The sequence below is a fragment of the Homalodisca vitripennis genome, chromosome 5 (genome assembly GCF_021130785.1).
Source record: "Homalodisca vitripennis isolate AUS2020 chromosome 5, UT_GWSS_2.1, whole genome shotgun sequence".
Taxonomy (NCBI): Eukaryota; Metazoa; Arthropoda; class Insecta; order Hemiptera; family Cicadellidae; genus Homalodisca; species Homalodisca vitripennis.
Genome location: NC_060211.1, coordinates 28,505,406 through 28,532,003, shown reverse-complemented (window position 1 = coordinate 28,532,003; position 26,598 = coordinate 28,505,406). Strand labels below are relative to the sequence as shown.

Below are 26,598 nucleotides of genomic sequence, written 5' to 3'. Positions count from 1 at the left end.
ACACTAACTTTTACATGAAAATAGTATGAAAAACAATATTCCCGGTGAATTTCCATATGAATACAAAAATAAAACAGTGTTAAAACAGCAAAGTAAAACAGTGAATACTGTAGAACCAGACAAGAACAAATAATTTATAGCACAGAAAAATAGGACATACTTTCATTTGACCTTTTACTACCAAAATCTACAGTTATTAATTGAAAAGAGAGGAATCAGTGAACCAGTTTTCAAGACCATGTGACCTTTCTATCAATACTAATCGCATAAACGGACAGACGACAGATAAATAGACTCCCTTTCGACCTTTTGACTCCCTATAACATTTCTATCAAGAGTTATCGTAGAGATGACAGACGAAGGGGGAAACAGTTGGATTGGGTTATCACCCTTTGACTCTAAAATCAATAAGAATGTCCCTTTAACAAAGAAGAAGCTATGCATCTGGTGTTAAATCCCTATAGTATTTCTATCAGGAGTTATTTTAGAGACGAATAGATGTACAGGGAGAAGAATAGATTGGCCTCTGTCGCTTTGAAATCGATAGGATTCTTCCTTTAACCAAGAAGAAGCTAAGCATCTGGTGTTAAATCTCTATAGTATTTCTATCAAGAGTTATTTTAGAGACGAATAGATGTACAGGGAGACGAATATATTGGCCTCTGTCGCTTTGAAATCGATAGGATTCTTCCTTTAACCAAGAAGAAGCTATGCATCTGGTGTTAAATCTCTATAGTATTTCTATCAAGAGTTTATTTTAGAGACGAATAGATGTGCAGGGAGACGAATAGATTGGCCTCTGTCGCTTTGAAATCGATAGGATTCTTCCTTTGACCAAGAAGAAGCTATGCATCTGGTGTTAAATCCCTATAGTATTTCTATCAAGAGTTATTTTAGAGACGAATAGATGTACAGGAAGAAGAATAGATTGGCCTCTGTCGCTTTGAAATCGATAGGATTCTTCCTTTAACCAAGAAGAAGCTATGCATCTGGTGTTAAATCCCTATAGTATTTCTATCAAGAGTTATTTTAAAGACGAATATATGTGCAGGGAGACGAATAGATTGGCCTCTGTCGCTTTGAAATCGATAGGATTCTTCCTTTAACCAAGAAGAAGCTATGCATCTGGTGTTAAATCCCTATAGTATTTCTATCAAGAGTTATTTTAGAGACGAATAGATGTACAGGAAGACGAATAGATTGGCCTCTGTCGCTTTGAAATCGATAGGATTCTTCCTTTAACCAAGAGGAAGCTATGCATCTGGTGTTAAATCCCTATAGTATTTCTATCAAGAGTTATTTTAGAGACGAATAGATGTACAGGAAGAAGAATAGATTGGCCTCTGTCGCTTTGAAATCGATAGGATTCTTCCTTTAACCAAGAAGAAGCTATGCATCTGGTGTTAAATCCCTATAGTATTTCTATCAAGAGTTATTTTAGAGACGAATAGATGTACAGGGAGACGAATAGATTGGCCTCTGTCGCTTTGAAATCGATAGGATTCTTCCTTTAACCAAGAAGAAGCTATGCATCTGGTGTTAAATCCCTATAGTATTTCTATCAAGAGTTATTTTAGAGACGAATAGATGTGCAGGGAGACGAATAGATTGGCCTCTGTCGCTTTGAAATCGATAGGATTCTTCCTTTAACCAAGAGGAAGCTATGCATCTGGTGTTAAATCCCTATAGTATTTCTATCAAGAGTTATTTTAGAGACGAATAGATGTACAGGGAGACGAATAGATTGGCCTCTGTCGCTTTGAAATCGATAGGATTCTTCCTTTAACCAAGAGGAAGCTATGCATCTGGTGTTAAATCCCTATAGTATTTCTATCAAGAGTTATTTTAGAGACGAATAGATGTACAGGGAGACGAATAGATTGCCCTTTGTACCTTTGAAATCAATAGGATTCTTCCTTTATTCAAGAGGAAGCTATGCATCTGGTGTTAAATCCCTATAGTATTTCTATCAAGAGTTATTTTAGAGACGAATAGATGTACAGGGAGACGAATAGATTGGCCTCTGTCGCTTTGAAATCGATAGGATTCTTCCTTTAACCAAGAAGAAGCTATGCATCTGGTGTTAAATCCCTATAGTATTTCTATCAAGAGTTATTTTAGAGACGAATAGATGTACAGGGAGAAGAATAGATTGGCCTCTGTCGCTTTGACATCGATAGGATTCTTCCCTTTAACCAAGAAGAAGCTATGAATCTGGTGTTAAATCCCTATAGTATTTCTATCAAGAGTTATTTTAGAGACGAATAGATGTACAGGGAGACGAATAGATTGGCCTCTGTCGCTTTGAAATCGATAGGATTCTTCCTTTAACCAAGAAGAAGCTATGCATCTGGTGTTAAATCCCTATAGTATTTCTATCAAGAGTTATTTTAGAGACGAATAGATGTACAGGGAGAAGAATAGATTGGCCTCTGTCGCTTTGAAATCGATAGGATTCTTCCTTTAACCAAGAAGGAAGCTATGCATCTGGTGTTAAATCCCTATAGTATTTCTATCAAGAGTTATTTTAGAGACGAATAGATGTACAGGGAGACGAATAGATTGCCCTTTGTCCCTTTGAAATCAATAGGATTCTTCCTTTATTCAAGAGTAAGCTATGTACTAGATGTCAAATCCCTATAATATGTCTCTCAAGAGGTATATATTAGACATGAGCAGAAGTACAGGAATACAGATGGATTGGCCTTGGACCCTTTGACTCTAAAATATATATGGTTTTTCCTCAGACTAGAACAAGGTAATGCTACGTTTTGATCCTCTAGTACCTTTCTATAAGACATACGGGCAACGAAGTGATTTCAATAACGTCCTGATTGTAACGCCCTGATTGTCAGAATTAGAACATTATTGTAAATATTAAATAAAAAGCGATACGAGTATTACTGTCGTGTACTCATCTAAAACATACCCTTTTAATATTCAAACGGTTCAAGATAGGCTCCTCTGCTGTATAGTCTTGGTATACCACATAAAATCTCTTATTTAAGGGTTTCAGAAGATAATGCACAATAGTCAAAATTACTGGCATAATATATATATATATATATATATATATATATATATATATATATAACTTTATATATACACTTACTTGTGTGTGTGTGTGTGTGTGTGTGTGTGTGTGTGTGTGTGTGTGTGTGTGTGTGTGTGTGTGTGTGTGTGTGTGTGTGTGTGTGTGTGTGTGTGTGTGTGAGTGTGTGTGTGTGTGTGTGTGAGTGAGTGTGTGTGTGTGTGTGTGTGTGTGTGTGTGTGTGTGTGTGTGTGTGTGTGTGTGTGTGTGTGTGTGTGTGTGTGTGTGTGTGTGTAAATTATATAATAATTATTATAATATAATATATTATATTATAATTAAATAATAATTATTAATTTATATAATTTTCATTCGTCAGAACCGTTTAATGGAAAACTGTGTTAAACTTCATTATGAATGCCTAACAATTTACGGTGCTTAATTTATACGAATGCATTAGATCTAGCTCTGAGGCTGACAGTTTCAAAATACATTTCAGACTGGAACAAGCTTCTAAAATTATTTTTAATCTGAGCTAATAATTGCATAGAAACGGTTTTACAAGGAATGTAGACAAGGAAACAATAAACATAAAGAGGGTCGGGTACAGCGTTCATTGCCGACCTTGATTCAGCTCTCAATGGCTCGTAATGTTCTTTCTGTCTTGTATGGTTGCCTCTTAAAAACTACTACAACAATATTCATACTGTTGAGGACTGTGTTGCTGACTTTTATGTCCCTTAGTTTTCACATAAATGTTCATTACTGACATTTATCTTTTCCTTCCGTACTGTAGAAATCAAGTGTACATACAAACTACCAGAAACGAATTATTGTAGCTAACTATTTTCTAACTGTAACGTAGTAAAACAGATTGCAACTAAAAATATAAATTTCTGGAAGTACACAAGTGACGTACTTATATGAAACGTCTCTTATTCTTTATTTAATGATCTAAAATGAAAACTAATGGATTTTTTAAAGTATATTTTGTATGGAAAATCAATCTTTTGCAACTCTCCTTATGGTAGAACTTAAACATTACTTCATAACTTCACCGACCGTTTTCACCTGCACATTGTGGGTACCACTACGCACTTCTGGTGAATAAATAAAAACATATATTGAGATAGTACCACAATTCAAGTTCAGACCACGCATTTACAATGCGTACGTATGTATTTAACTACTTATATAGCCTACAGTAGGGATCACCAGAGAGTACAGTTGAGGGAGGAGCCTATTTAGCGCGTGACCTTGGAGCAGCCAATGAGTACCGAGCGACGTTGCCAAATCTTTCCCAGCTTGAACCGCAGCGCTCCGTGCCGGGCGGCAGTTGACGTGTGTGTGGCAACGTCGCACGGGCCTGTCCATTTCATTGGTCACCGCCAACTGTACACTTTCGTGGCTCCTACTGTAATAACACATAATAGATAGGGACGGAGTGGCCTCCGTCTCGCCAACATCGCTTCCTTTCGGGAGGCAGAAAACAAAAACCGATCGTCATTTTGACACGCAATTATCACAGTAAGTAAAATAAAGTCTGTTATTTTTGATACTGTAGGTTTTAGGTCCCCAAGAAAAGCTCTTCCAAATATAGTTGCCTCCGGATAATAGCAAAGTAAAAAAAATTTAAAACATGTTACTTCCTGAAGTCAATTAACTAACTGACTTCAGGAACCAACTTATATTTAATTAAAAATCACATTTTACCTTCAGCGGGTTTTTCTCGGAGCTGACTGTGAAATTGCCCAAATTCCTATAAGTTTCGTTGGGTTATAAAAGAATTCATCCTGATTTTTTCCTCAGGTAGCTAGTTTATCCTAAGGAAGAACCTCTAAAATTAAAAATACATCGACACTGCTGAATATTTGGCCAGATTAAACACATTGCAAATATTCCAGCACGTTTAATTGTAACGACGTTTCCGAACCATAACATTGTATGAACGATAAACTATTGCACAATTAATTTTTACGAAAAAAATCTCTCAGTATTTTTATTTTTGTTACAAAAACCAGTGAAATGAAAGTGAACACTCATTTTTAAATACCAAGCTCTTGTAATATTACAACAGGCAGGAAGTACCAGATGCGGGTTGGGAACAGACGGCGTCCAATATCGACAAAATGTTCGATGAACACCGAGCGAACTGTGAAGCGGAAAGATGCAGTCGACTTTCCATGATTAGGCAAGAAACATTCACAGTGCACAACTAATATTACGGAAAGTCTACATTAAAATTGTGTGCTATGGATTAAATATAATAAACATTAGGAATACTAGTTTAAAGTTTCTACATGCAAATGCAACCGTTGTCGTTAAATAGTTACATTTACTTCAAAACCGTTATACTAACACATTTATATTCTGTTTGGAAGTATAATAAAATAATATATGAGCTACGTGATAACCTTAATGTAGTATATATATAAGTATACATAAATATATGTAATTTAGTAGTTTTATATGCCTGAGACACTTAACCTTTATAGCGATAATTATAAATAACAATGCGACTGTTCTGTGTCAGTGTGAGTATTCGAGTATGAATCAGCTAGTCTATTTATAGCGTTCCAAGGATTACAAATAATATTATTTAGTTGCCTAAAAGGAACTTTCTAACGCTGAGATTTAGTAATATAGGAAAGCCCACGGAAATTTGGCCAGCTAAGCGAAAAAGTGAGTTTCAAAGGCTGTATACGTATATTTAGCTTCAAAGACTATAATTTGTTTCTTTTCAGTATAGTTGATCATTTATTTCTTCTTGGATATATACAATGAATAACACCTTCCTTACATACTTTACTTACTGTTAAATGGATTTTGCAGTTTGCAGTCCTTATCCAGCTATATGAACAGTTAAACTGACTTTAAATTGTTCATAGGTCTGAAATATAAAAGCTCAAAACTTTTATCAGATATTTTTTTGGCGAAGAGAGACTATGTTACAAACTTATTTCACAGCAGCGCTGTTTATTCAACCATAGAATTTGTGGCCGACACTGTATATCTTGCTAACTTTGTGCCTGATTTAACATGCCGCCACCATAAACTCCGGGCACGACAAACACACTTTACACCATCTAGGAGAGTGCTTTCCTGTTCCAGTTCAGTGTGGTTGTTCCAATTTATGCTCCATTTTGTTATTTATATGCCAAAGGTGATGTAATTGTGTCAATGGTATTAATGCGGGTTAGTGAAGTGCAAGGTAAGTTATTATTTGACAGACTAAGTATTATTCGACTGCAGTGTAATAATTTCATTTATTTCCTTGAAAAAGAGGATGAATATGAAAGTACGTAGAAAATTATCACCGATTTTCATACTTCATCATTTCTCTCAACTATGTGTGGGTGGGTGTTGCTAATTGTATGTATGATTTGCAAAAGCGAATTTGATGTCTTTTCTCTGTAAACCGACTGATGGTTTCTGCGTAGGGTTCGAAAGAGTAATGCGTTACAAGTAGGAAGTGAACATTATCACCAACAACTGTGTTTTTATGACTCATACAAATCGGGATGCCTTTTTTGTAGAAACGATGTTTAGCGTTCAAATGATAACCTACTTATTTGCATACTTATTCGTGTGCTTCAAATGTTACCACTCAACACACAGCTTGTTCAATAAGTACGTAAGTGACAAAATTAAACCTAGCGAGTCTCTCCGGAGAGTCCCTTTAATTGGGAAGCATTTCCTATACGATCTAGACTGCAAGTAATGTTTTAACAATGGGTTATCAGACTGCAGGTAGACTGCAAGCATTTTTTTACCAATGGGTTATCAGACTTCAGGTAGACTGCAAGCACATTTTTAACAATGGGTTATCAGACTGCAGGTAGACTGCAAGCATTTTTTTACCAGTGGGTTATCAGACTGCAAGCATTTTTTTAACAATGGGTTATCAGACGGCAGGTAGACTGCAAGCAATTTTTTAAATGGGTTATCAGACTTCAGGTAGATTGCAAGCAATTTTTTTACCAGTGGGTTATCAGACTGCAAGCATTTTTTTAACAATGGGTTATCAGACTGCAGGTAGACTGCAAGCAATTTTTTAAATGGGTTATCAGACTTCAGATAGATTGCAAGCAATTTGTTTTACCAATGGGTTATCAGACTGCAGGTAGATTGCAAGCATTTTTTTTAACAGTGGGTTATCAGACTGCAGGTAAACTGCAAGCAATTTTTAACAATGGGTTATCAGACTGCAGGTAGACTGCAAGCATTTTTTTTACCAATGGGTTATCAGACTTCAGGTAGACTGCAAGCACATTTTTAACAATGGGTTATCAGACTGCAGGTAGACTGCAAGCATTTTTTTTACCAGTGGGTTATCAGACTGCAAGCATTTTTTTAACAATGGTTATCAGACGGCAGGTAGACTGCAAGCAATTTTTTAAATGGGTTATCAGACTTCAGGTAGATTGCAAGCAATTTTTTTACCAGTGGGTTATCAGACTGCAAGCATTTTTTTAACAATGGGTTATCAGACTGCAGGTAGACTGCAAGCAATTTTTTAAATGGGTTATCAGACTTCAGGTAGATTGCAAGCAATTTGTTTTACCAATGGGTTATCAGACTGCAGGTAGATTGCAAGCATTTTTTTTAACAGTGGGTTATCAGACTGCAGGTAAACTGCAAGCATTTTTTAACAATGGGTTATCAGACTGCAAATATTGTTTGTAATGGGTTATGAATAATTATGTTTATTTTGATTGATTGGTTGGCATCTGCGTTACCAAAATGATAAGGTTTATTGAGTGCCATTTGATATGTACACGAGTATTATGAGTATTAAAATGGCCTATTCATTTTACTCCATATTTAATTAAATTATGTGTTAATTGTGGCAAAAATTGTTTTGATTTACTAATTGATTTTATAAGTTCCGGTAATACATTTATAAACATGATACCCATCTGAGACGGAAGACGTTCATGGAGTTACAGTCTATGTTGACCAAATCTATAGATTTTTTGTTTGTTGTATCATACCCATGAACGTCCTCTGCAAACGGTAGAACATGGTAAAAGGTAAGTCTTACAAAACTATTCAATGTGCAATGAGTACCAATTTTTATTTATTTTATCTCATATCACGCTATTAAAACTTGTAAACACTTAAATAACACGCAAATAAAAAGTTCAATTCCATTAAAATGGGATAAAACATTCTCATATGTACAAGTAGACGAGTCTCGAAACCTGCTATGTTTTAAACCTCGTTGCCAAATTACACCGCCATCCATCTAGGCACATCGATCTACTCTACGGTACGAACCGACCAAGAATGCCAGGCATGCATCCCACGCTTGTGCGAGTTCCACAGGTAAACCACATTCCTAAAGGCTCACAAACACTTAGAATTGTATTACTTTTTCGTTCCTGAGCAGTGCTTCTACATCTACATTTTCAAAATGCTAACCACATGAAGGAAGTATACGTTCAGATACCTGCTAACCTCACAGGTTGTGTCTACGTGCCAAGTGGTCATCTATTAATTGGCGTGTGTGTACCGTTCCAATAATAGAGCAGATTCGCACGGCTTCTGCTACCTGGGTACCGCATTTCTTACACGGGGAGTTCCGGATTAGATATTAGTGACGCAATCGTTTTTAAATAGACTTTTGCTTGTTGAATGATCAGCCAGGCTCAGGATGTCTTTGAATTATTTTGGAATGTACAACCTCCCCCTCCCACCACTGTCTCAGACACCATCTCATTAACTTACTTTTGCAACGCTACCTTCGACTTTTTAGATAATAATTAATAAAAAATTATGAATTTCGGTGAAACACAATACAAAAATTGGGAGATTCTTTGTTCGTTACTTTAAAAATTGAATATTCCTGAGACTTATGAAAATTACTATTTGTACTAAAGAGACGTTTGAAATTGCTTACAGTTACATACTTGTAGGCAGTGTTGCAAGTCATATACTCAGATTTAGTCCTTGAATTCTTAAACATTTTGAATATTCAATTCCAAAATCTTTACTTCTTTAATGCAGTGATTCTTTATTAATGCATTAAACATGAGAAACAATTGGTAACCTCTTATTATGAGTTAAAGGTATTCTTTTGTGAGTTAAAGAAGTTAAAATATGAAAAATACGCGTTACAGAATGAAGTTTTAAAAACTTACTTAGTGATTTTATAGGTATAGTGTGGCATTTAGAAACAAATTTATGACCAGAATAAATATAAATTAACTGCTAAAATCATTAGTATATTATTCTAAATGTAAGGACTAAATCTTTCGTAAGAGCAGTTCAAATCTTATCACTTATGGTTATGAAATATACAATTTGTTACAGTAAACAAATAAAAACTACTTGTGAAATAATTAAATAAAAAATAAGCAAGTAAAACAAATTTAAAATTTTGCATTTTCAGGCATAGCAAGTAGTTTATAAGTCCAAATTTAGTATTTTGAATACAATCAGGTTTTCCAGAATCAAAATTAGTTATTATCACATTGACTGCGCAAACCGATACTACCCTCGCTGTCTTGAGGTTGGTGCATGATTAGTGGCGCAGTGGTGTTAAGAACATATGATATAACTAGATATGTAACATAGATTAAGAAATATAGCTACACAGTACAGTATGTTTAATTTAACCAAAAGCAACTCTTTTTATTATAATGTTCTAACCGTTAATACTCTATACTCTCTCGCAGCCATTTTATCAAACTTTATTACGTTGTTCATTAGGTAAAAAGTAATAAATAATGCATTATAATATGTGTCTTAACTAGCGTAGATTGGATGTTGTATGTATGTTTTTGTTAAAGGTTAATATTATGGTACAATATAATTTCATGTAACTCGGTGGAAACCTTTATCACACTGATTTAGACTATCATGTAAAATATTAACTTTCTAACGGTGTCCGTTTGAAAATGGCGGGGGTTTAATATATTCAGAGCTAACATATTTTAAACGAAAAAGTTTTATAAAAAGTTGGAATACAAAATATGTAGGCAATGTTAAGGCAAACCCAAGTATCGGTTTTATCATAGAGTCGATGGTAACTGACAAAAAAAACATTTTTTCTAACAGTTGACTTCCCTGATCGTTAAGAAATCTCAGTAGAGGGATTGATTATTCAAAATGACTGAAGTTTGTAGTTTAGATATTAGGACATATGAGTAAGACATATTATTGATAGAAGGATAATTTTACGAAGTCTAGCGAACCGAGTTTCACGACCTGAATGAGTTCTAGCAAAAACTTTGGCCACATTGCTCGGTTTATCTATAGGCAATGATAATTCCCAAAAACTTTTTGGAATTATTTACTTGAACAGAATATTATCAAAAAACTATTTTAAAAAATTTCACTCGAAAATGTTAAGTGCTTTTAGTATTACAGTGATGTAACAGATAAATTCGCTAATAAGCACAATCAAAACTTTGTTGGCCAGTAGAAATAAAGAAACTGTTCAAAATATAGTAAAATTGTAGGACAGAAACTTTCCAACCGCTTTACAAAATCAACGTTTTCGGGTTCTAAAGGACACATAATGAATCCCAATTATTATTTTGTAGTGATGTTAATTCAATTTTTATTATAACTTAAGTTCACGAGCTGAGGTATAAAATTCTTATAGACTGAATTTAGTCTTTTTGAAAGCAGAAAGTGCTATACAAAGAATATGATACTCCAAATAAAATATTAAGATGGAGCTGCCTAAAATCCTTAAATCTTCCCTCCCCATTGCTTGAGTTTCCAATTGATATTCACATTTAATATCGGATGGAAAGAAACTTTTTTACCGAAATCGTAGATAATCACGTAAAACTTAACGAACTGGTGTTACTATGTAATCTGTTCAAAACATCGTACACGTAAATCAAATAATATATGCGTATAAAAACTAAATGCTGGTTATTCATTTATGTTCCATAGACATTAAATTCACGTGAGCTGCTTCATACATTCATTGAGTTGCAGTATTCGGCCCTGTTAAACCATATTACAATGTGGTAATGTCACTGACATTGTGTCAGTAGAGTTGTCTCCTGTTTGACTGTATTACCTTGTAAATGTAGACATGGTACCAACGATGTATAAACAAAAGCACAATTCCAGGGCTCACACACTGGTCACTGACAGTGTCTCATTAGAGCTGTGTCTCCTGTTCGACTGTATTGCCTTATAAATATAGCTCTGCTACCAACGATGTATGAACAGTAGCACAATTGCAGGGCTCACACACTGGTCACTGACAGTGTCTCATTGGAGCTGTGTCTCCTGTTCGACTGTATTGCCTTATAAATATAGCTCTGCTACCAACGATGTATGAACAGTAGCACAATTCCAGGGCTCACACACTGGTTACTAATAATGTCTCATTGGGGCTGTCTCTCCTGTTAGAATGTATTACCTTATAAAAATAGCCGTGGTACCTAATATGTATATACAGTAGCATTATGAATCGGTTCACATTCGTCATAAACATATATCGCGATTAGCACACGCACTTTAACCTTAAAGGAGCTAAACACAAATTTAATTGAATCAACCCTTCCTGCAATAGCTACTTTATGTGTACAAAACTCGGTTGTGCACATAGTAGTGCACTTAATTGTGTACCTGATGAGACAATGAGACGACTAATTTACTCATGTTTGAGACTACCATTTTTATAGCTGTCTCTAAAGTCGAAACGATCTAAATTTTTCGTTTTGAGCTTTTTCGTTGTCGACTTTCTTTGGATCTCTTCAGACGAACGTGACGCCAGATACCAGGAGTCAAGTCTGAGACGTCGTCAGATACCAGACGCTGCAAATAAAGGGAAGGTGAACTGGAGCTAAATTTTAAAATTCAATTGAATCAACCCTTGCTACCATAGCTAAGTTATATGTAGAAAGGATATCTTATTTCACCAAGCGAAGTCTCTAACACACACTGGGAAACGAATGGTTTAAAAGGTGACTTTCGAACCAACACAGATGGGACTTTCAGGTAGGTTGCTTGCAAGGACATGGTCGCTCGGCGGTCACCCATCCAAGAATCAGCCACGCTCGACATTTCTTCATTAGGTTATCTTGCGATAACCGACGTACCCACTACATTGGAAAGAACAGCATTACATAATAGTATCATTAAAGTAATAAAATGTTGTTGAACGGTTAATTCTGAGACTTGTGAGCTTCATTCGTCTGCTGCAAAAATAATCTAAAAATAACACAAATAAAAGAGGAATGTACTCACACACTGAAATGATAGACGAAGCACACCCAGCCGACCGGATGCTCTAGGAACACGTACACGCGTTCCTGGAAGGTCTTGCCTCTTCTCTGGTGGAAGATGTACTTGGCCTTGAACGCCTGATCTATTGGAAGATATATGGGATAGTAAGGGTCCGGAACGCCTTGGGGCGCGGGCGCCTGGGGCGGTTCTTCTTCAGCGTCCTCTGCCTCGGAGTTGGGCGTCGCCGGCGTCTCGTGGCGTCGCTGATGTCGTCGTTTCTTCATCGGAGTGGGCACTCGCTTGTGGTGAGCTTCGCCATAGCGTGGCATTCGGCGCTGGGAGAATATGGAGGCTCGGGAGTCCTAGCCGCGCACACACACACGCACCTTTTCATTATGGATAACACTACAAGTAATCTTAACATTACTATTGCTTACTCAGAGTACTCACACTCATTTAGTACCTTATAAATACTGCTTTTGTAATGCTTTAGAGGAATCTCTAGATTTGTTTACTTTTAACTGATTCAACTGAGCTGTTCCAATTTTTTTTGACTTTTTGGCGATTTTTAAGAATATTACGATACAATTTTTAAATTTGCATTCTGTTCGGTTGGTTTCAGTTGTATTGTTTATTATCACCAAAATCGGTTAAGAGATTAGTTAATCAGTGACAAATAATATATAGAAATCAAGATCTTGGATCAAATTCCCACTAACCAGCTTATATGAGCTATTATCAACAAAAATTGGTTAAGAGTTCAGTTGGTTTAGTTAATCAGTTGAGTTAATAATGGATAAAAATCAAGATCTTGGATCAAATTCCTACTAACCAGCTTATATTAGCTATTATCACCAAAAATTTGGTTAAGAGTTCAGTTAGTTTAGTTAATCATTTTGAGTTAATAATGGATAAAAATCAAGATCTTGGATCAAATTCCTACTACCAAGCTTATATGAGCTATTTTCACCAAAAATTTTGATTTAAGAGTTCAGTTAGTTTAGTTAATCAGTTGAGTTAATAATGGATAAAAATCAAGATCTTGGATCAAATTCCTACTAACCAGCTTATATGAGCTATTTTCAACCAAAAATTGATTAAGAGTTCAGTTAGTTTAGTTAATCAGTTGAGTTAATAATGGATAAAAAATCAAGGATCTTGGATCAAATTCCTACTAACCAGCTTATATTAGCTATTATCACCAAAAATGGTTAAGACGTTCAGTTAGTTTTAGTTAATCAGTTGAGTTAATAATGGATAAAAATCAAGAATCTTGGATCATAATCCTACTAACCAGCTTATATGAGCTATTATCACACCAAAAATTGGGTTAAGAGTTCAGTTAGTTTAGTTAATCAGTTGAGTTAATAATGGATAAAAATCAAGATCTTGGATCAAATTCCTACTAACCAGCTTTATATGAGCTATTTTCACCAAAACATTGATTAAGATTTCAGTTAGTTTAGTTAATCAGTTTGAGTTAATAATGGATAAAAAATCAAGATCTTGGATCAAATTCCTACTAACCAGCTTATATTAGCTATTATCACCAAAAATTGGTTAAAGAGTTTCAGTTAGTTTAGTTAATCAGTTGATTTAATAATGGATAAAAAATCAAGATCTTGGATCAAATTCCTACTAAACCAGCTTATATGAGCTATTTTCACCAAAAATTGATTAAGAGTTCAGTTAGTTTTTAGTTAATCAGTTGAGTTAATAATGGATAAAAAGATCAAGATCTTGGATTCAAATTCCTACTAACCAGCTTATATTAGCTATTTTCACCAAAAATTGATTAAGAGTTCAGTTTGTTTAGTTAATCAGTTGAGTTAATAATGGATAAAAATCAAGATCTTGGATCAAATTCCTACTAACCAGCTTATATTAGCTATTATCACCAAAAATTGGTTAAGAAGTTCAGTTAGTTTTAGTTAATCAGTTGAGTTAATAATGGACTAAAAATCAAGATCTTGGATCAAATTCCTACTAACCAGCTTATATGAGCTATTTTCACCAAAAATTGAACCAAAAATTAAAGAGTTCAGTTAGTTTAGTTAATCAGTTGAGTTTAATAATGGATAAAAAATCAAGATCTTGGATCAAATTCCTATCTAACCAGCTTATTGAGCTATTTTCACCAAAAATTGATTAAGAGTTCAGTTAGTTTAGTTAATCAGTTGAGTTAATAATGGATAAAAATCAAGATCTTGGATCAAATTCCTACTAACCAGCTTATATGAGCTATTATCACCAAAAATTGGTTAAGAGTTCAGTTTAGTTTAGTTAATCAGTTGAGTTAATAATGGATAAAAATCAAGATCTTGGATCAAATTCCTACTAACCAGCTTATATTAGCTATTATCACCAAAAATTGGTTAAGAGTTTCGGCAGTTAGTTTAGTTAATCAGGTTTGAGTTAATAATGGATAAAAATCAAGATCTTGGATCAAATTCCCTACTAACCAGCTTATATGAGCTATTATCACCAAAAATTGGTTAAGAGTTTCAGTTAGTTTAGTTAATCAGCTTGAGTTAATAATGGATAAAAAGTGTGCAAGATCTTGGATCAAATTCCGACTAACCAGCTTATATGAGCTATTTTCACACCAAACATTGATTAAGAGTTCAGTTAGTTTAGTTAATCAGTTGAGTTAATAATGGATAAAAATCAAGATCTTGGATCAAATTCCTACTAACCAGCTTATATTAGCTATTATCACCAAAAATTGGTTAAGAGTTCAGTTAGTTTAGTTAATCAGTTGATTTAATAATGGATAAAAATCAAGATCTTGGATCAAATTCCTACTAACCAGCTTATATGAGCTATTTTCACCAAAAATTGATTAAGAGTTCAGTTAGTTTAGTTAATCAGTTGAGTTTAATAATGGATAAAAAGATCAAGATCTTGGATCAAATTCCTACTAACCAGCTTATATTAGCTATTTTCACAGAACCAAAAAATTGATTAAGAGTTCAGTTTGTTTAGTTAATCAGTTGAGTTAATAATGGATAAAAATCAAGATCTTGGATCAAATTCCTACTAACCAGCTTATATTAGCTATTATCACCAAAAATTGGTTAAGAGTTCAGTTAGTTTTAGTTAATCAGTTTGAGTTAATAATGGATAAAAATCAAGATCTTGGATCAAATTCCTACTAACCAGCTTATATGAGCTATTTTCACCAAAAATTGATTAAGAGTTCAGTTAGTTTAGTTAATCAGTTGAGTTAATAATGGATAAAAATCAAAGATCTTGGATCAAATTCCTACCTAACCAGCTTATATGAGCTATTTTCACCAAAAATTGATTAAGAGTTCAGTTAGTTTAGTTAATCAGTGTTGAGTTAATAATGGATAAAAATCAAGATCTTGGATCAAATTCCTACTAACCAGCTTATATGAGCTATTATCACCAAAAATTGGTTAAGAGTTCAGTTAGTTTTAGTTAATCAGTTGAGTTAATAAATGGATAAAAATCAAGATCTTGGATCAAATTCCTACTAAACTCCAGCTTATATTTAGCTATTATCACCAAAAAATTGGTTAAGAGTTCAGTTTAGTTTAGTTAATCAGTTGAGTTAATAATGGATAAAAATCAAGATCTTGGATCAAATTCCTACTAACCAGCTTATATGAGCTATTATCACCCAAAAATTGGTTAAGAGTTTCAGTTAGTTTAGTTAATCAGTTTGAGTTAATAAATGGATAAAAAATCAAGATCTTGGATCAAATTCCTAACTAACCAGACTTATATGAGCTATTTTCACCAAACATTGATTAAGAGTTCAGTTAGTTTAGTTAATCAGTTGGAGTTAATAATGGATAAAAATCAAGATCTTGGATCAAATTCCTACTAAACCAGCTTATTTTAGCTATTATCACCAAAAATTGGTTAAGAGTTCAGTTAGTTTAGTTAATCAGTTGATTTTAATAATGGATAAAAATCAAGATCTTGGATCAAATTCCTACTAAACCAGCTTATATGAGCTATTTTCACGCAAAAATTGATTAAGAGTTCAGTTAGTTTTTAGTTAATCAGTTGAGTAATAATGGATAAAAATCAAGATCTTGGATCAAATTCCTACTAACCAGCTTATATTAGCTATTTTCACCAAAAATTGATTAAGAGTTATCAGTTTTGTTTAGTTAATCAGTTGAGTTAATAATGGATAAAAATCAAGATCTTTGGATCAAATTCCTACTAACCCAGCTTATATGAGCTATTTTCCACCAAACATTGATTAAGAGTTCAGTTAGTTTAGTTAATCAGTTGGGTTTTAATAATGGATAAAAATCAAGATCTTGGATCAAATTCCTACTAACCAGCTTATATTAGCTATTATCACCAAAAATTGGTTAAGAGTTCAGTTTAGTTTAGTTAATCAGTTGAGTTTAATAATTGATAAAAATCAAGATCTTGGATCAAATACCTACTAACCAGCTTATTTGTGAGCTATATTATCACCAAAAAATTGGTTAAGGAGTTCAGTTGGTTTAGTTAATCAGTTGAGTTAATAATGGATAAAAGTCAAGATCCTGGATCAAATACCAACTAACCAGCTTATTTGAGCTATTATCACCAAAATATGGTTAAGAGTTTAGTTAATTAGGGACAAATAACGGTTAAAAATCAAGATCCAGGATGAAATTCCAACTAAGCAGCTTATTTGAGCTATTATCACCCAAAAAACTGTTTAAGAATTAAGTTCATCAGTGATAATAATGGATAAAAATCCAAATCCTGGATCATATTCTACTAACCAGCTTATTTCAGCTTACACAGTCGTTTATACTGTCTGTAGTTGAACAGTTTGGCTGTTTACTCAAAGTCTGTTTCTGGGAAACGTGAGCGCTGGCTGTCACTGTTTATGTCAGCAGAAGATATTAATTCGACCGGACATGCCAAAGCCGGGTTTAGACATAAACGGGGAAAATTGCGGGAAAGCAAGGAAGACCAATTGGCTCCGTGAATACACAAGTACTTCGGAAGGTTATAAACAAAATGGCGACCCGTCAGTCAGCGCCTATCACTTGGCCCAGACTGTCATTTCAGTTTTAACGGCAGTTTTAACTGCACAGTACGTGCGCAGCTGGCAGTTAAACTGCTATTCCAGGAATATATTACTGGGATAAAAATGTTGTTAACAGATATTCTACCAGCCGAGAGATGGCACGCGAGTTGACCGACTATTTACGTATTTTAACTCGTTCTCAATTTATTTTAGAGACACTATTTCCACGAAATAATTTTCAAAGTAAAAAAGATGTGCAAAGAAATGTATGTTCATTTAACATCAATCCATGTCTGTTACATAAAAAACATAAGGGTACATTCAAAGCGCTTGTTATGGCAATAGCGTATTAAATTATGTATTTATGTTTACGGAAGTAGAATCTTCGAATTAGTCAGGTTTGATGTTCATAGGGGAATTTACTAATAAGACTTTTGCATTTTTCAGAGCCATTACGTCATTATTGAAGGCCTACTTCCAAGAGTGTAAAGTGAAAAAATGCATTTTTGTACGAGTTCAGCGTCTGATCTTCTATCAAAATAAAAACAATTCACTTTTACAAACGTGATTGATTTCATATAGTGAAAGCTCCTATCGTCTGGTATTTTCCCAGGCACTCTAGATTCTGTTATACTGGATCTCGAACACAACTATCTCGGTAAAAACTATAATTTACTGATAAACTGGCGAATAAATTGTGGTAATTCAACCAAGCAATGCATTTGAATGAGTATCAATCAAGAATACTAAAAAGTAAAAGTAAAGAATGTCTTATTTTACCAGGCGAAGTTAGGGCTAAGAAGCCCTCTCTAACACTTAACCTGGGGACCAACGGCTTAAAGGTGACTTCCGAATCACCACCAATGGCCGGGAAGGCGGGCTGCTTGCAAGGACAGGATCGCTCAGCGGTCAACTATCCAAACAGCGGCCACGCTCGGCGTTGCTTGATCTGGTTATCTTGCGATAACCGCCGTACCCGCTACACTGCGCCATTGGCAAATACTGGTTTACTGTACTAAATTACTCATTTTTAAACGAATAAGGCATATTAGGAAACTCTGTCGCTTCGTGGCCAAACCTGATCAGGGCTTGGTCGCGAATTTCTTCGCCTTGTGTATTCCAAGATGTTTTCGTACTTGGGAAACGGTAGATAATTTTTATACAAAGTTTCATACACACGTTGGATAAAAAGACTTGACTGCAATGTGTTACAATCATTATTATATTTCCTACTGACTAACAATAATCTAAATCAACTAGGTAAACAGTTTTTAGAATAAATATAACTTTTAATATAAATGTAGTATTGACAAAATGAAGAAGTCTCGATTACGTGGTTGAACTTGATCCTACAACGAATTTACCTAATGATATACACCAAATGTAATATTTTTGTAATCGTATAAATATTGGCTTTTCTAATTCTATTATTGGATAATACTTATCCCCAAGTTGCTCTTACTCTTCCATGTAATAACTGCATATATTAAAACTGGATATATAATTTAATTTAATATCTTTATTGCAGAGATTTTAGTGCCCAGTTTAAAATTTAGAAAACAATAACTTCCTTCTTAAACATTTCCAATTGAAACAATCAAATATCATGGCGTCCAGGATCTTTAAAATTTCTAGTTTTACATGTGCTGGTTTCCTATTAATTATTTTTTTTCACTCTTTATGTGAAATTTCAAAGAAACAGTAGTGTATTTTCATATTTTTTCACACAAACACAAAGTCTTAAATATTTATGTCTTTTGTAATTTGAACTGTTTCCTGCAAATGAAGAAGTAAGAACTAAAGAAATGTATTATTATAAATATATATTAGTACTTTAGCTTCAAAAACTATTTAATACAAGAAAGAAAAAAAAACTAATTCTATAACAATTTTAATGTTTTAATTTGTAATATGTAACGGAAAAAATCTTGAACATTTGCAAAAAAAAGGAACCTGTAGTCAACTGTAGAACATTTCAAAATGTACAAATTTGCCAAAAGTAATCCTGATGTATATAAAATAAAAAAGATATCTTAACAAAATATTTATTATTTGATAGACTGGTAAACAATATAAATCAATCAAATATAAATTAAGTACAAAATTTGGTCACCAGTAGTTAAAACGCGTTATTTTGGTTTAATTACTTATTTTATTTAGTTATTCTTACTACCCACTGTAAAATTAACTTTATTTTACTACCTGCAGTAAGTACCTAAGGATGGACTCTTTAGATCTGAAATGTACATTGTAAAAATAAAAACTATAAAAACGTTATAAAGGTGATTTAATCTTCTAACTTTATTTTAAATGGCTAAAAACTGTTAAAGGAGTACTGGATCATAAACATCAGTAAATATATGGGTTAAAACTATAACTCACTGACATACTTATTGATATATGGTGTTAAATAAACGAAATAATCGATTTGTATATGTAGCAATTGTGATTAACGTATACAACTACTCATTACCAAACGAATTATAAGTTAGAGCAATTTATTTAAGAAGTATTGGTGCTAATAGCTCTCAAGCTATAAAAAAGTAAACAAGCTCTCAGTACCAGCTATAGCATGTCCCCTAATTGTTGAACCCGTTGATTAAACGCTTACACAATGAGAAGGTCTCTGATTATATGTGGCCAATATCGACATAACTCCAATTGGACCCCTCTCGGACACCAAACCAATTAGCTTGTCCAAACTGAATCCGAATTTCCATACAGAACAAGGCCACACAACCCAGCTCAGCTGAATCAGGTTTCTGGCTGGTTTTGAAAATTCTCGTAATTTTCTGTCCGCCAGAAGTGAACATAAAACACGTACTTGTGTACTCTGAACATTCAGTAAAGTGTAAAAGAATTCACTTATTTTTTCAAACTCAAACAGAGGGTTTATTTTTTGGACGAGGCCTTTCGAAACCAAAGGTTTCATCTTCAGGCAACTCCACAAACAAATATTTACACATTGTTTGTTACAATTAATATTAAAATAACATATGGTGTAAAAATGTAAATACAAAACTTTTGGAAATATTTCAGCCAGTATGAAAAATTAGATTTGACTAGAGTTTAATTTTTGAATAAATTGAGAAGAAAGAAGATGTGATAAATGCTCTTTAAATCGTGTTTTTATTGCTCTTTTTGCTTGTCCAATATAAATTTTGTCACAGTCATCGCAACCAATTTCATAAATTCCCGATTTACTATCATTTGTACCAGTGTTACACACAAAATATGGAAGAGTTGACAAATCTGCTGTAGCCAAGCATTGCATTGAATCAGGACACAGAACATCGATTAAAAATCTAAAATTAATAAAAGAAATAACAAAACCAATGAACTTGAATGCTTGGGAAACACTATACATAAACAGAAATAAAGAAAAACTCATGAACAATGAAGAGGGCCCTATTGAAAATTCCAATCTTCTTTCTTCTCAATTTATTCAAAAATTAAACTCTAGTCAAATCTAAATTTTCATACTGGCTGAAATATTTCCAAAGTTTTTGTATTTACATTTTTACACCATATGTTATTTTAATATTAATTGTAACAAACAATGTGTAAATATTTATTTGTGGAGTTGCCTGAAGATGAAACCTTTGGTTTCGAAAGGCCTCGTCCAAAAAATAAACAATTTGGAAAAAAGTAGTGTTTTTATTAACATTTAGTAATATTTAAAGAATTTTCCAATTGCTCCAAGAGTCTACAATCAAACAGAGGGATTTTTAAACATATTTAATATGTTTGCAAGTGTGGAGTAGCAAGAAATACAGCATAGCAATAACGAGATATAATCTCTGGTTGAGAAATGTAGCTACGCGATCGTGAGAGCGAAGTGACTGCAGTCGACATAGTTAGAGAAGTGTTGCATAAAGGGTAACCTGGAATATCAAAGAGGAATTACTGGCATAACGTACATCATCCAGCACTTAAACTCTGATTTTTCAAGTGGAACTTTACTCTAAAGCAATTTCTACTGCACTCAATCGTCTGATAGTCATACGGAAACGTTCTTGTTAACAGAGTTGTTTCCTCTGTTTAGTACAAATAAAGCTGCACATCTTGTTGTCTAGTATAATAATTAAACAGTCTTTCTGGCTAATTTTTCAAAAGTAGACAGATACTGTGACAGTTACAAAAAAATTATTTATTTATTTATCATGGGATTCGTCAAAAACTTAATTTCTTAAAACCCGACGAGATAAAATGGTTTATAAAATTTTATAAGCATTCCAGAATACTTTTACTTCTTCTGAACAGTTATACATTTTTTTACGTTTGTCGGCCACAAAAATATATAAAATGGCTAGCAAGTTGGCAAGTAAAATAACAAGAGATTAGTTATAAAACATTAAATTTGTTCGTTCCCTCAAAAGTTTGGATATGTTTTAATGTTTATCACTTTATTAATACAATCAACTCAGTGGTTTTAGTTGAACATATTTAATACGGCTTTACATTTTTTCTGCTAATTAATTTATTTATGTATGAGGAATAACTGTCAACACGTTCTTGTCTTCCTGTGAGAAACAATTCTGTGCGTTTGTGATAATTTAAAGTAAATTTCATAGACAGTGCATTTTGAAGAAATGAGGGTTGCGAAGAAAACAGGATTTTCCGGACATTTTCCATTGTTCAGTGATAGAAAACAATCAGTAACACTACGTTTCGATATCTGAAATCTGATCTCTTCTTCATTTAAATGACTAAATTAACAAATTACTACAACCTACGTACAAAATAAACAAAACACACTACAGCGTTGTGACACGCACAAGTCAGGTACCACAACAACCACATTTCAGTTGTAATTATTAGGTGTTTAGTTTTTATTAAGTGCATGTTTTAAATTTAGTCTGAATTTAATATGCACATAACATGGCTGTTGTTGTTCCTGACTTATGCGTGTCACAACGCTCTAGTATGTTTTGTTTACTTTAGACCTAGGTACATTAGTTTACTCATTTACCTGAAGAAGGGATCAGATTGCACGTCTCAAAACGTAGTTTAATGACTGTATTGTATCACTGAACGATGAATGGGAAATATCTGGAAAGTCACGTTACCTTCACAATCCTTCCATTGTCAAAAATACACTTTAAACAAAGAAATGAGGATTGATCGAATTTAATGATAACGTTGATTTGAAAGGATGATAGGATTTCGGATATTTAACATTTGTTAAAAATAAAGAACACTGAGTTTCGATTATGTAGTTTTTAAATAATTTGAGTAAGTTTATCCTTACATGTTAATTTTGTCAATCTTGGGGGAAGATAGAAATTTAAAACCTCGAAACGTAGGGTTGTACGTTTACTTTTGTAACATACTATTTCAAGTAAATAGGAAACTCCAAGAACGCTTTATAACAGATTTAAAATTTATTTTATTTTGAGAGAAAACTTACGCGTTTCGTAATCAATTTGGTTACCCGTAAATAAAAAACTAATCAGTTCCACTTCACTGCAATAACTATTAACTTTACCGTATGAAAATATTCTATAATACTCCACGTGTAGATTAGTGTTGTAATTGTTGATTGTCATCCTTGAAGAAGATGGAAATTTAAAATCTCAAAACGTAGGGTACTCGTATTTTTGCAACATCTTTCGAGTCAGAAGGAACTCCAAGAACACTAAATATAATTTTTTAAGTTATGTTGAAAAATGTTCTTTAACATTACACGTGTTGATTAGTGTTGTAATTTTTTACTGTCACCCTTGAAGAAGATATAAATTTAGAGCTTCGAATCGTAGATTTGTACTCATAACATCTTTGAAGTCAATAAGAAACTCCAAGAACACTAAATAAAATATTTAACGTTATTATGGAAAAATTACGCGTTTAGTAATTAAATTACCCGTAAATAAAAAAACGAATATTAACCTTACAGTATGAAAAGTATTCTATAATAGTTCCCGTGTTGATTAGTACTGGAACTAAGAGCCTGCAGTTCAGTCGCTCTCACGATCGCCTCCCTATCTGCAGACAGACGTACGTTCTGCAGCCGAGAACTCTCGGAGTCGTCAGGGTCTGCGTTGTCATCATCCTCGCTAGTGGTGAGCGGCGCGGCGGTCTGCAGGGGCGCTTTGAGCACACTGAGCACCAGGTCATCCTGAGAGCGGAGCACTTGCACCTCGCGGGACTTCCGGAACAACTGTACCTCTTCCGCCCTGTTCATGACCAGAGTGCTCGTCCAGGCCAACATCTGAGGCCCATCACTCGCTCACTCGCCACTTGTGCCCGACATGACGAGGCCGTGACGCCGCCGCCACTGCCGGTGCTGCTGCTATTGTCGTCGACGTCGTGGGAGGAACACTTACGGAGCTATTGGATTCGGTCGGTTACTTTTCAGCTGTCTACTTACTGAACTAGAATCGTTCTAACTTTATCTCTGCAAATTCCACCACTGGCAGACTCATCAATAAAAAGATTGTTCAAAACGTGAACTAAATTCAGTTTTCTAATAATTTATGATAATAGTTCACGTCTTTGTTGAACTTATAACTGATTAGTAAGATAAGATCATCCAGGTGGCCTAAATTAAGGACAGAGAGAGTACGTAATTTCGGTATTCGAAAAGGCTTTAGTGCACCAGCTGTAATTTATTCGTAGCAGTCGCCCCAAATCGATTTCGCTTGCTACAGTTTGTTTTTAAATACCATCTTTATCAATTTTTAAATTAAAAGTATTTGTAAAATTGTTTGAGAATTTTGAAACAAGAGATAACATAAGGAATGCTCTGGTACTTAAAAAATACCAGCCATATATATTTTTTCCTGCAAATTAGCATTTATTTATAGCAAATTAGGCTTTAAGAATACGTCTGCGAGCCAGCAGACTGTAGAAATAAAGTTAGAGCAATTCACTTACCAATAACGTTACATGTCTAGTAATTCTAAACCTAGCTTAATTTTAAAACTACTTTAACGGCTATCAAGATTTTCACAATTCTAGCATCACTACATCACAGTATATGGATTTGTGTTAGCATTGGTCTAATGATTTAAATACTGAATCGTTTACGCTATTTTATTACATACTTTATATGACACTAAACAAACACTAAATATGCGTGATAAATTGCGACTGACTTACTTAACAATACTAATCTGTTATATCGGGATAAGATCAGAGACAGTGTGGAATCATATGCACACTAGACCTATGTGGAGGCAGCATCACATAACAGCAGGATCAACAACCGCGTGCCTTTCTGTAACTATGCTTTGCCAAAATGCCTTTAGCACATTTCAAAGATTACTTGATCATGTTTACATACAAGTTTATTACATGGAAATAAATTTACGAGACATTTTTAACCTAAATTTTTTCATCTTTCTACTATAATTGAATAGGAAAATTATATTTCTATGTTTTGTTAAATAAAAAGAGAAAAGTGTTTTCTTTCCATGTTTCAGAATTAATTAAACAAAGCAAGTTAGTTACATATTAATGAGTACTGGTAATACTAATGTTACTGTACTTTATTTTATTATTATTTTAATACATTTTATATAATAGTAAGCCACACCTATATAGTTTAAATATGTGTTGAAATTGTACTATATAACAGCCATACATATTATTTAAACTGCTTGTTACAACTTAGACTATTTATTAATTTGGTTTGTAAATGTTAAACTTTATTGTTTACCAATGCAATATTTATTACGTACTATTGTTATCACTGAATTATTTATTAAATACGTATTTATTGTTTGTAGCCACTTGGAATGTTTATTTATTTGTTATTAGATTTCATATATTATATTTTATTAAATTATTTTTTATTATAGTTTATAATTATAGTTTATTAAACGTTATTAAATTTCAAACCACCTACAATATATATTTATTTCTTATTTCTTATCAATTTGTATTGCTTGTTATTTCATTGGTTTTATGCATTGCAAGCAAATAACTTTGCAAAGGAATTTGCTTGAAAGTGTATTAAGGTTGTACTGTTAGAAAGTTACATATATTATTTACACTACTTGTTGCACACTTGGATTATCTATAAATAGACTATTTATTTATTTTGTTTGGGAATGTCAAATTCTATTGTTTACCACTGCAATATTTATTACTTATTATCGTTATCACTTATTTATCAGCATTATTTATTTTTTTATCTATTTATTTATTGATTGTGGTTACTTGTAATTTCAATGTATTAGTTGTTAAATTTCAGATTATATTGCTTGTTATCACCTAAATTATATATTTATTTATTATTGTTTGTAAATTTATAATGCTTGTATTTTTTTAAGGAGAAGGCGATCCCCTTTTAAGCCTTATTCTGCCCGTCCTCATGGGCCACTGGCCTGTGCGAGGATCTTATCAAACAGAATAAGGGGGAGAGTCGATACAGTACAAGGTCGATGGTACTGATCAAAAGTGCAACGGTCACGGACAGGAGTCGAACCTGCGCTATCTTTAACTCAGACTCAAATTCCAACGTCTTAGACCACTCGGCCATCGGCACTCCCCAAAATCAAATTACAAAAAACATAAAAAACAAATCGGCAAATTACAGTGTTTGTGTACAAAATACCAGTTAATGCTGTTTTATTCTAAGTAATAATCGTTTATAAATTTAGTTTAAATGAAGACAATGTTGTGGAAATATGAATTGGACAATGAACACTAAGATAATTAATTGTAATTATGATTCAGCTGAACTCCCGCTGGGAGGAACTTGGAGGTAAATTTTACTTATAGATGTATTTTGAGATAATAAAGTAGATTGAAATTGAACTTGAACTTGAACACCGCGTGTTGCGTAACAGGCTACGCTAACCTTGCATGCAACATTTCAAATCTATACAGCTCATTTCATTCTCTAGATTTCCTCCAGACAGATAGACGGAATTGCAACCGTGCGTAAAAGAAATGTTTACATCCTCTCGGCAGACAAAATAGAAATTGTGCTAGACGACTGAGTGAAAGGCATCGACGACGCTCAGTATAATGCCATGGTTGGACATGCACCATCATAGAACTCATTCTTGTTTATGTAGAAATTAACTTTCATGATGTACAGATTAAATCTTTCTCAACATAACGCGTGACAAAAAAAATAAGTTAGGTTTTATAATAAACTAAGTTCGAGTAAGCTAACGGGGGCACTCCAACACAGGGGACTGAAGTCAGATTTTATCCCCGAATGTTAATATTGACTCTAGTATATTATATTTTATTTTTACTTTTTGAATAAAAGTTTAACTTGTTAAAAACCTCATTGTGCGAAGTTTGGTTACAAATTTATTTATTTGACTATATTCTCGTTTCTATCATGGTTACCATAAGGCCAATGTAGATAATATTGGATTACGCTCAGCCAAATCCCATA

The 26,598-nt window shown here is 33.6% G+C and overlaps 2 protein-coding genes across 2 annotated transcripts in view; both read right to left on the bottom strand.

Annotated features, from left to right (window-relative positions):
* Positions 1–26,598, bottom strand: part of LOC124361899 (potassium voltage-gated channel subfamily KQT member 1) — a 402,353-nt gene that overhangs the window by 200,908 nt on the left and 174,847 nt on the right. The gene's annotated exons all lie outside the window — the stretch shown is intronic.
* On the bottom strand, positions 12,194–24,194 carry LOC124361900. Its single transcript, XM_046815955.1, has 2 exons — positions 23,242–24,194; positions 12,194–12,591 (listed from the first exon to the last, which is right to left on the bottom strand). The coding sequence occupies exons 1-2, from the start codon at positions 23,449–23,451 to the stop codon at positions 12,247–12,249; spliced, it is 555 nt and encodes a 184-aa protein (XP_046671911.1). The 5' UTR covers positions 23,452–24,194; the 3' UTR covers positions 12,194–12,246.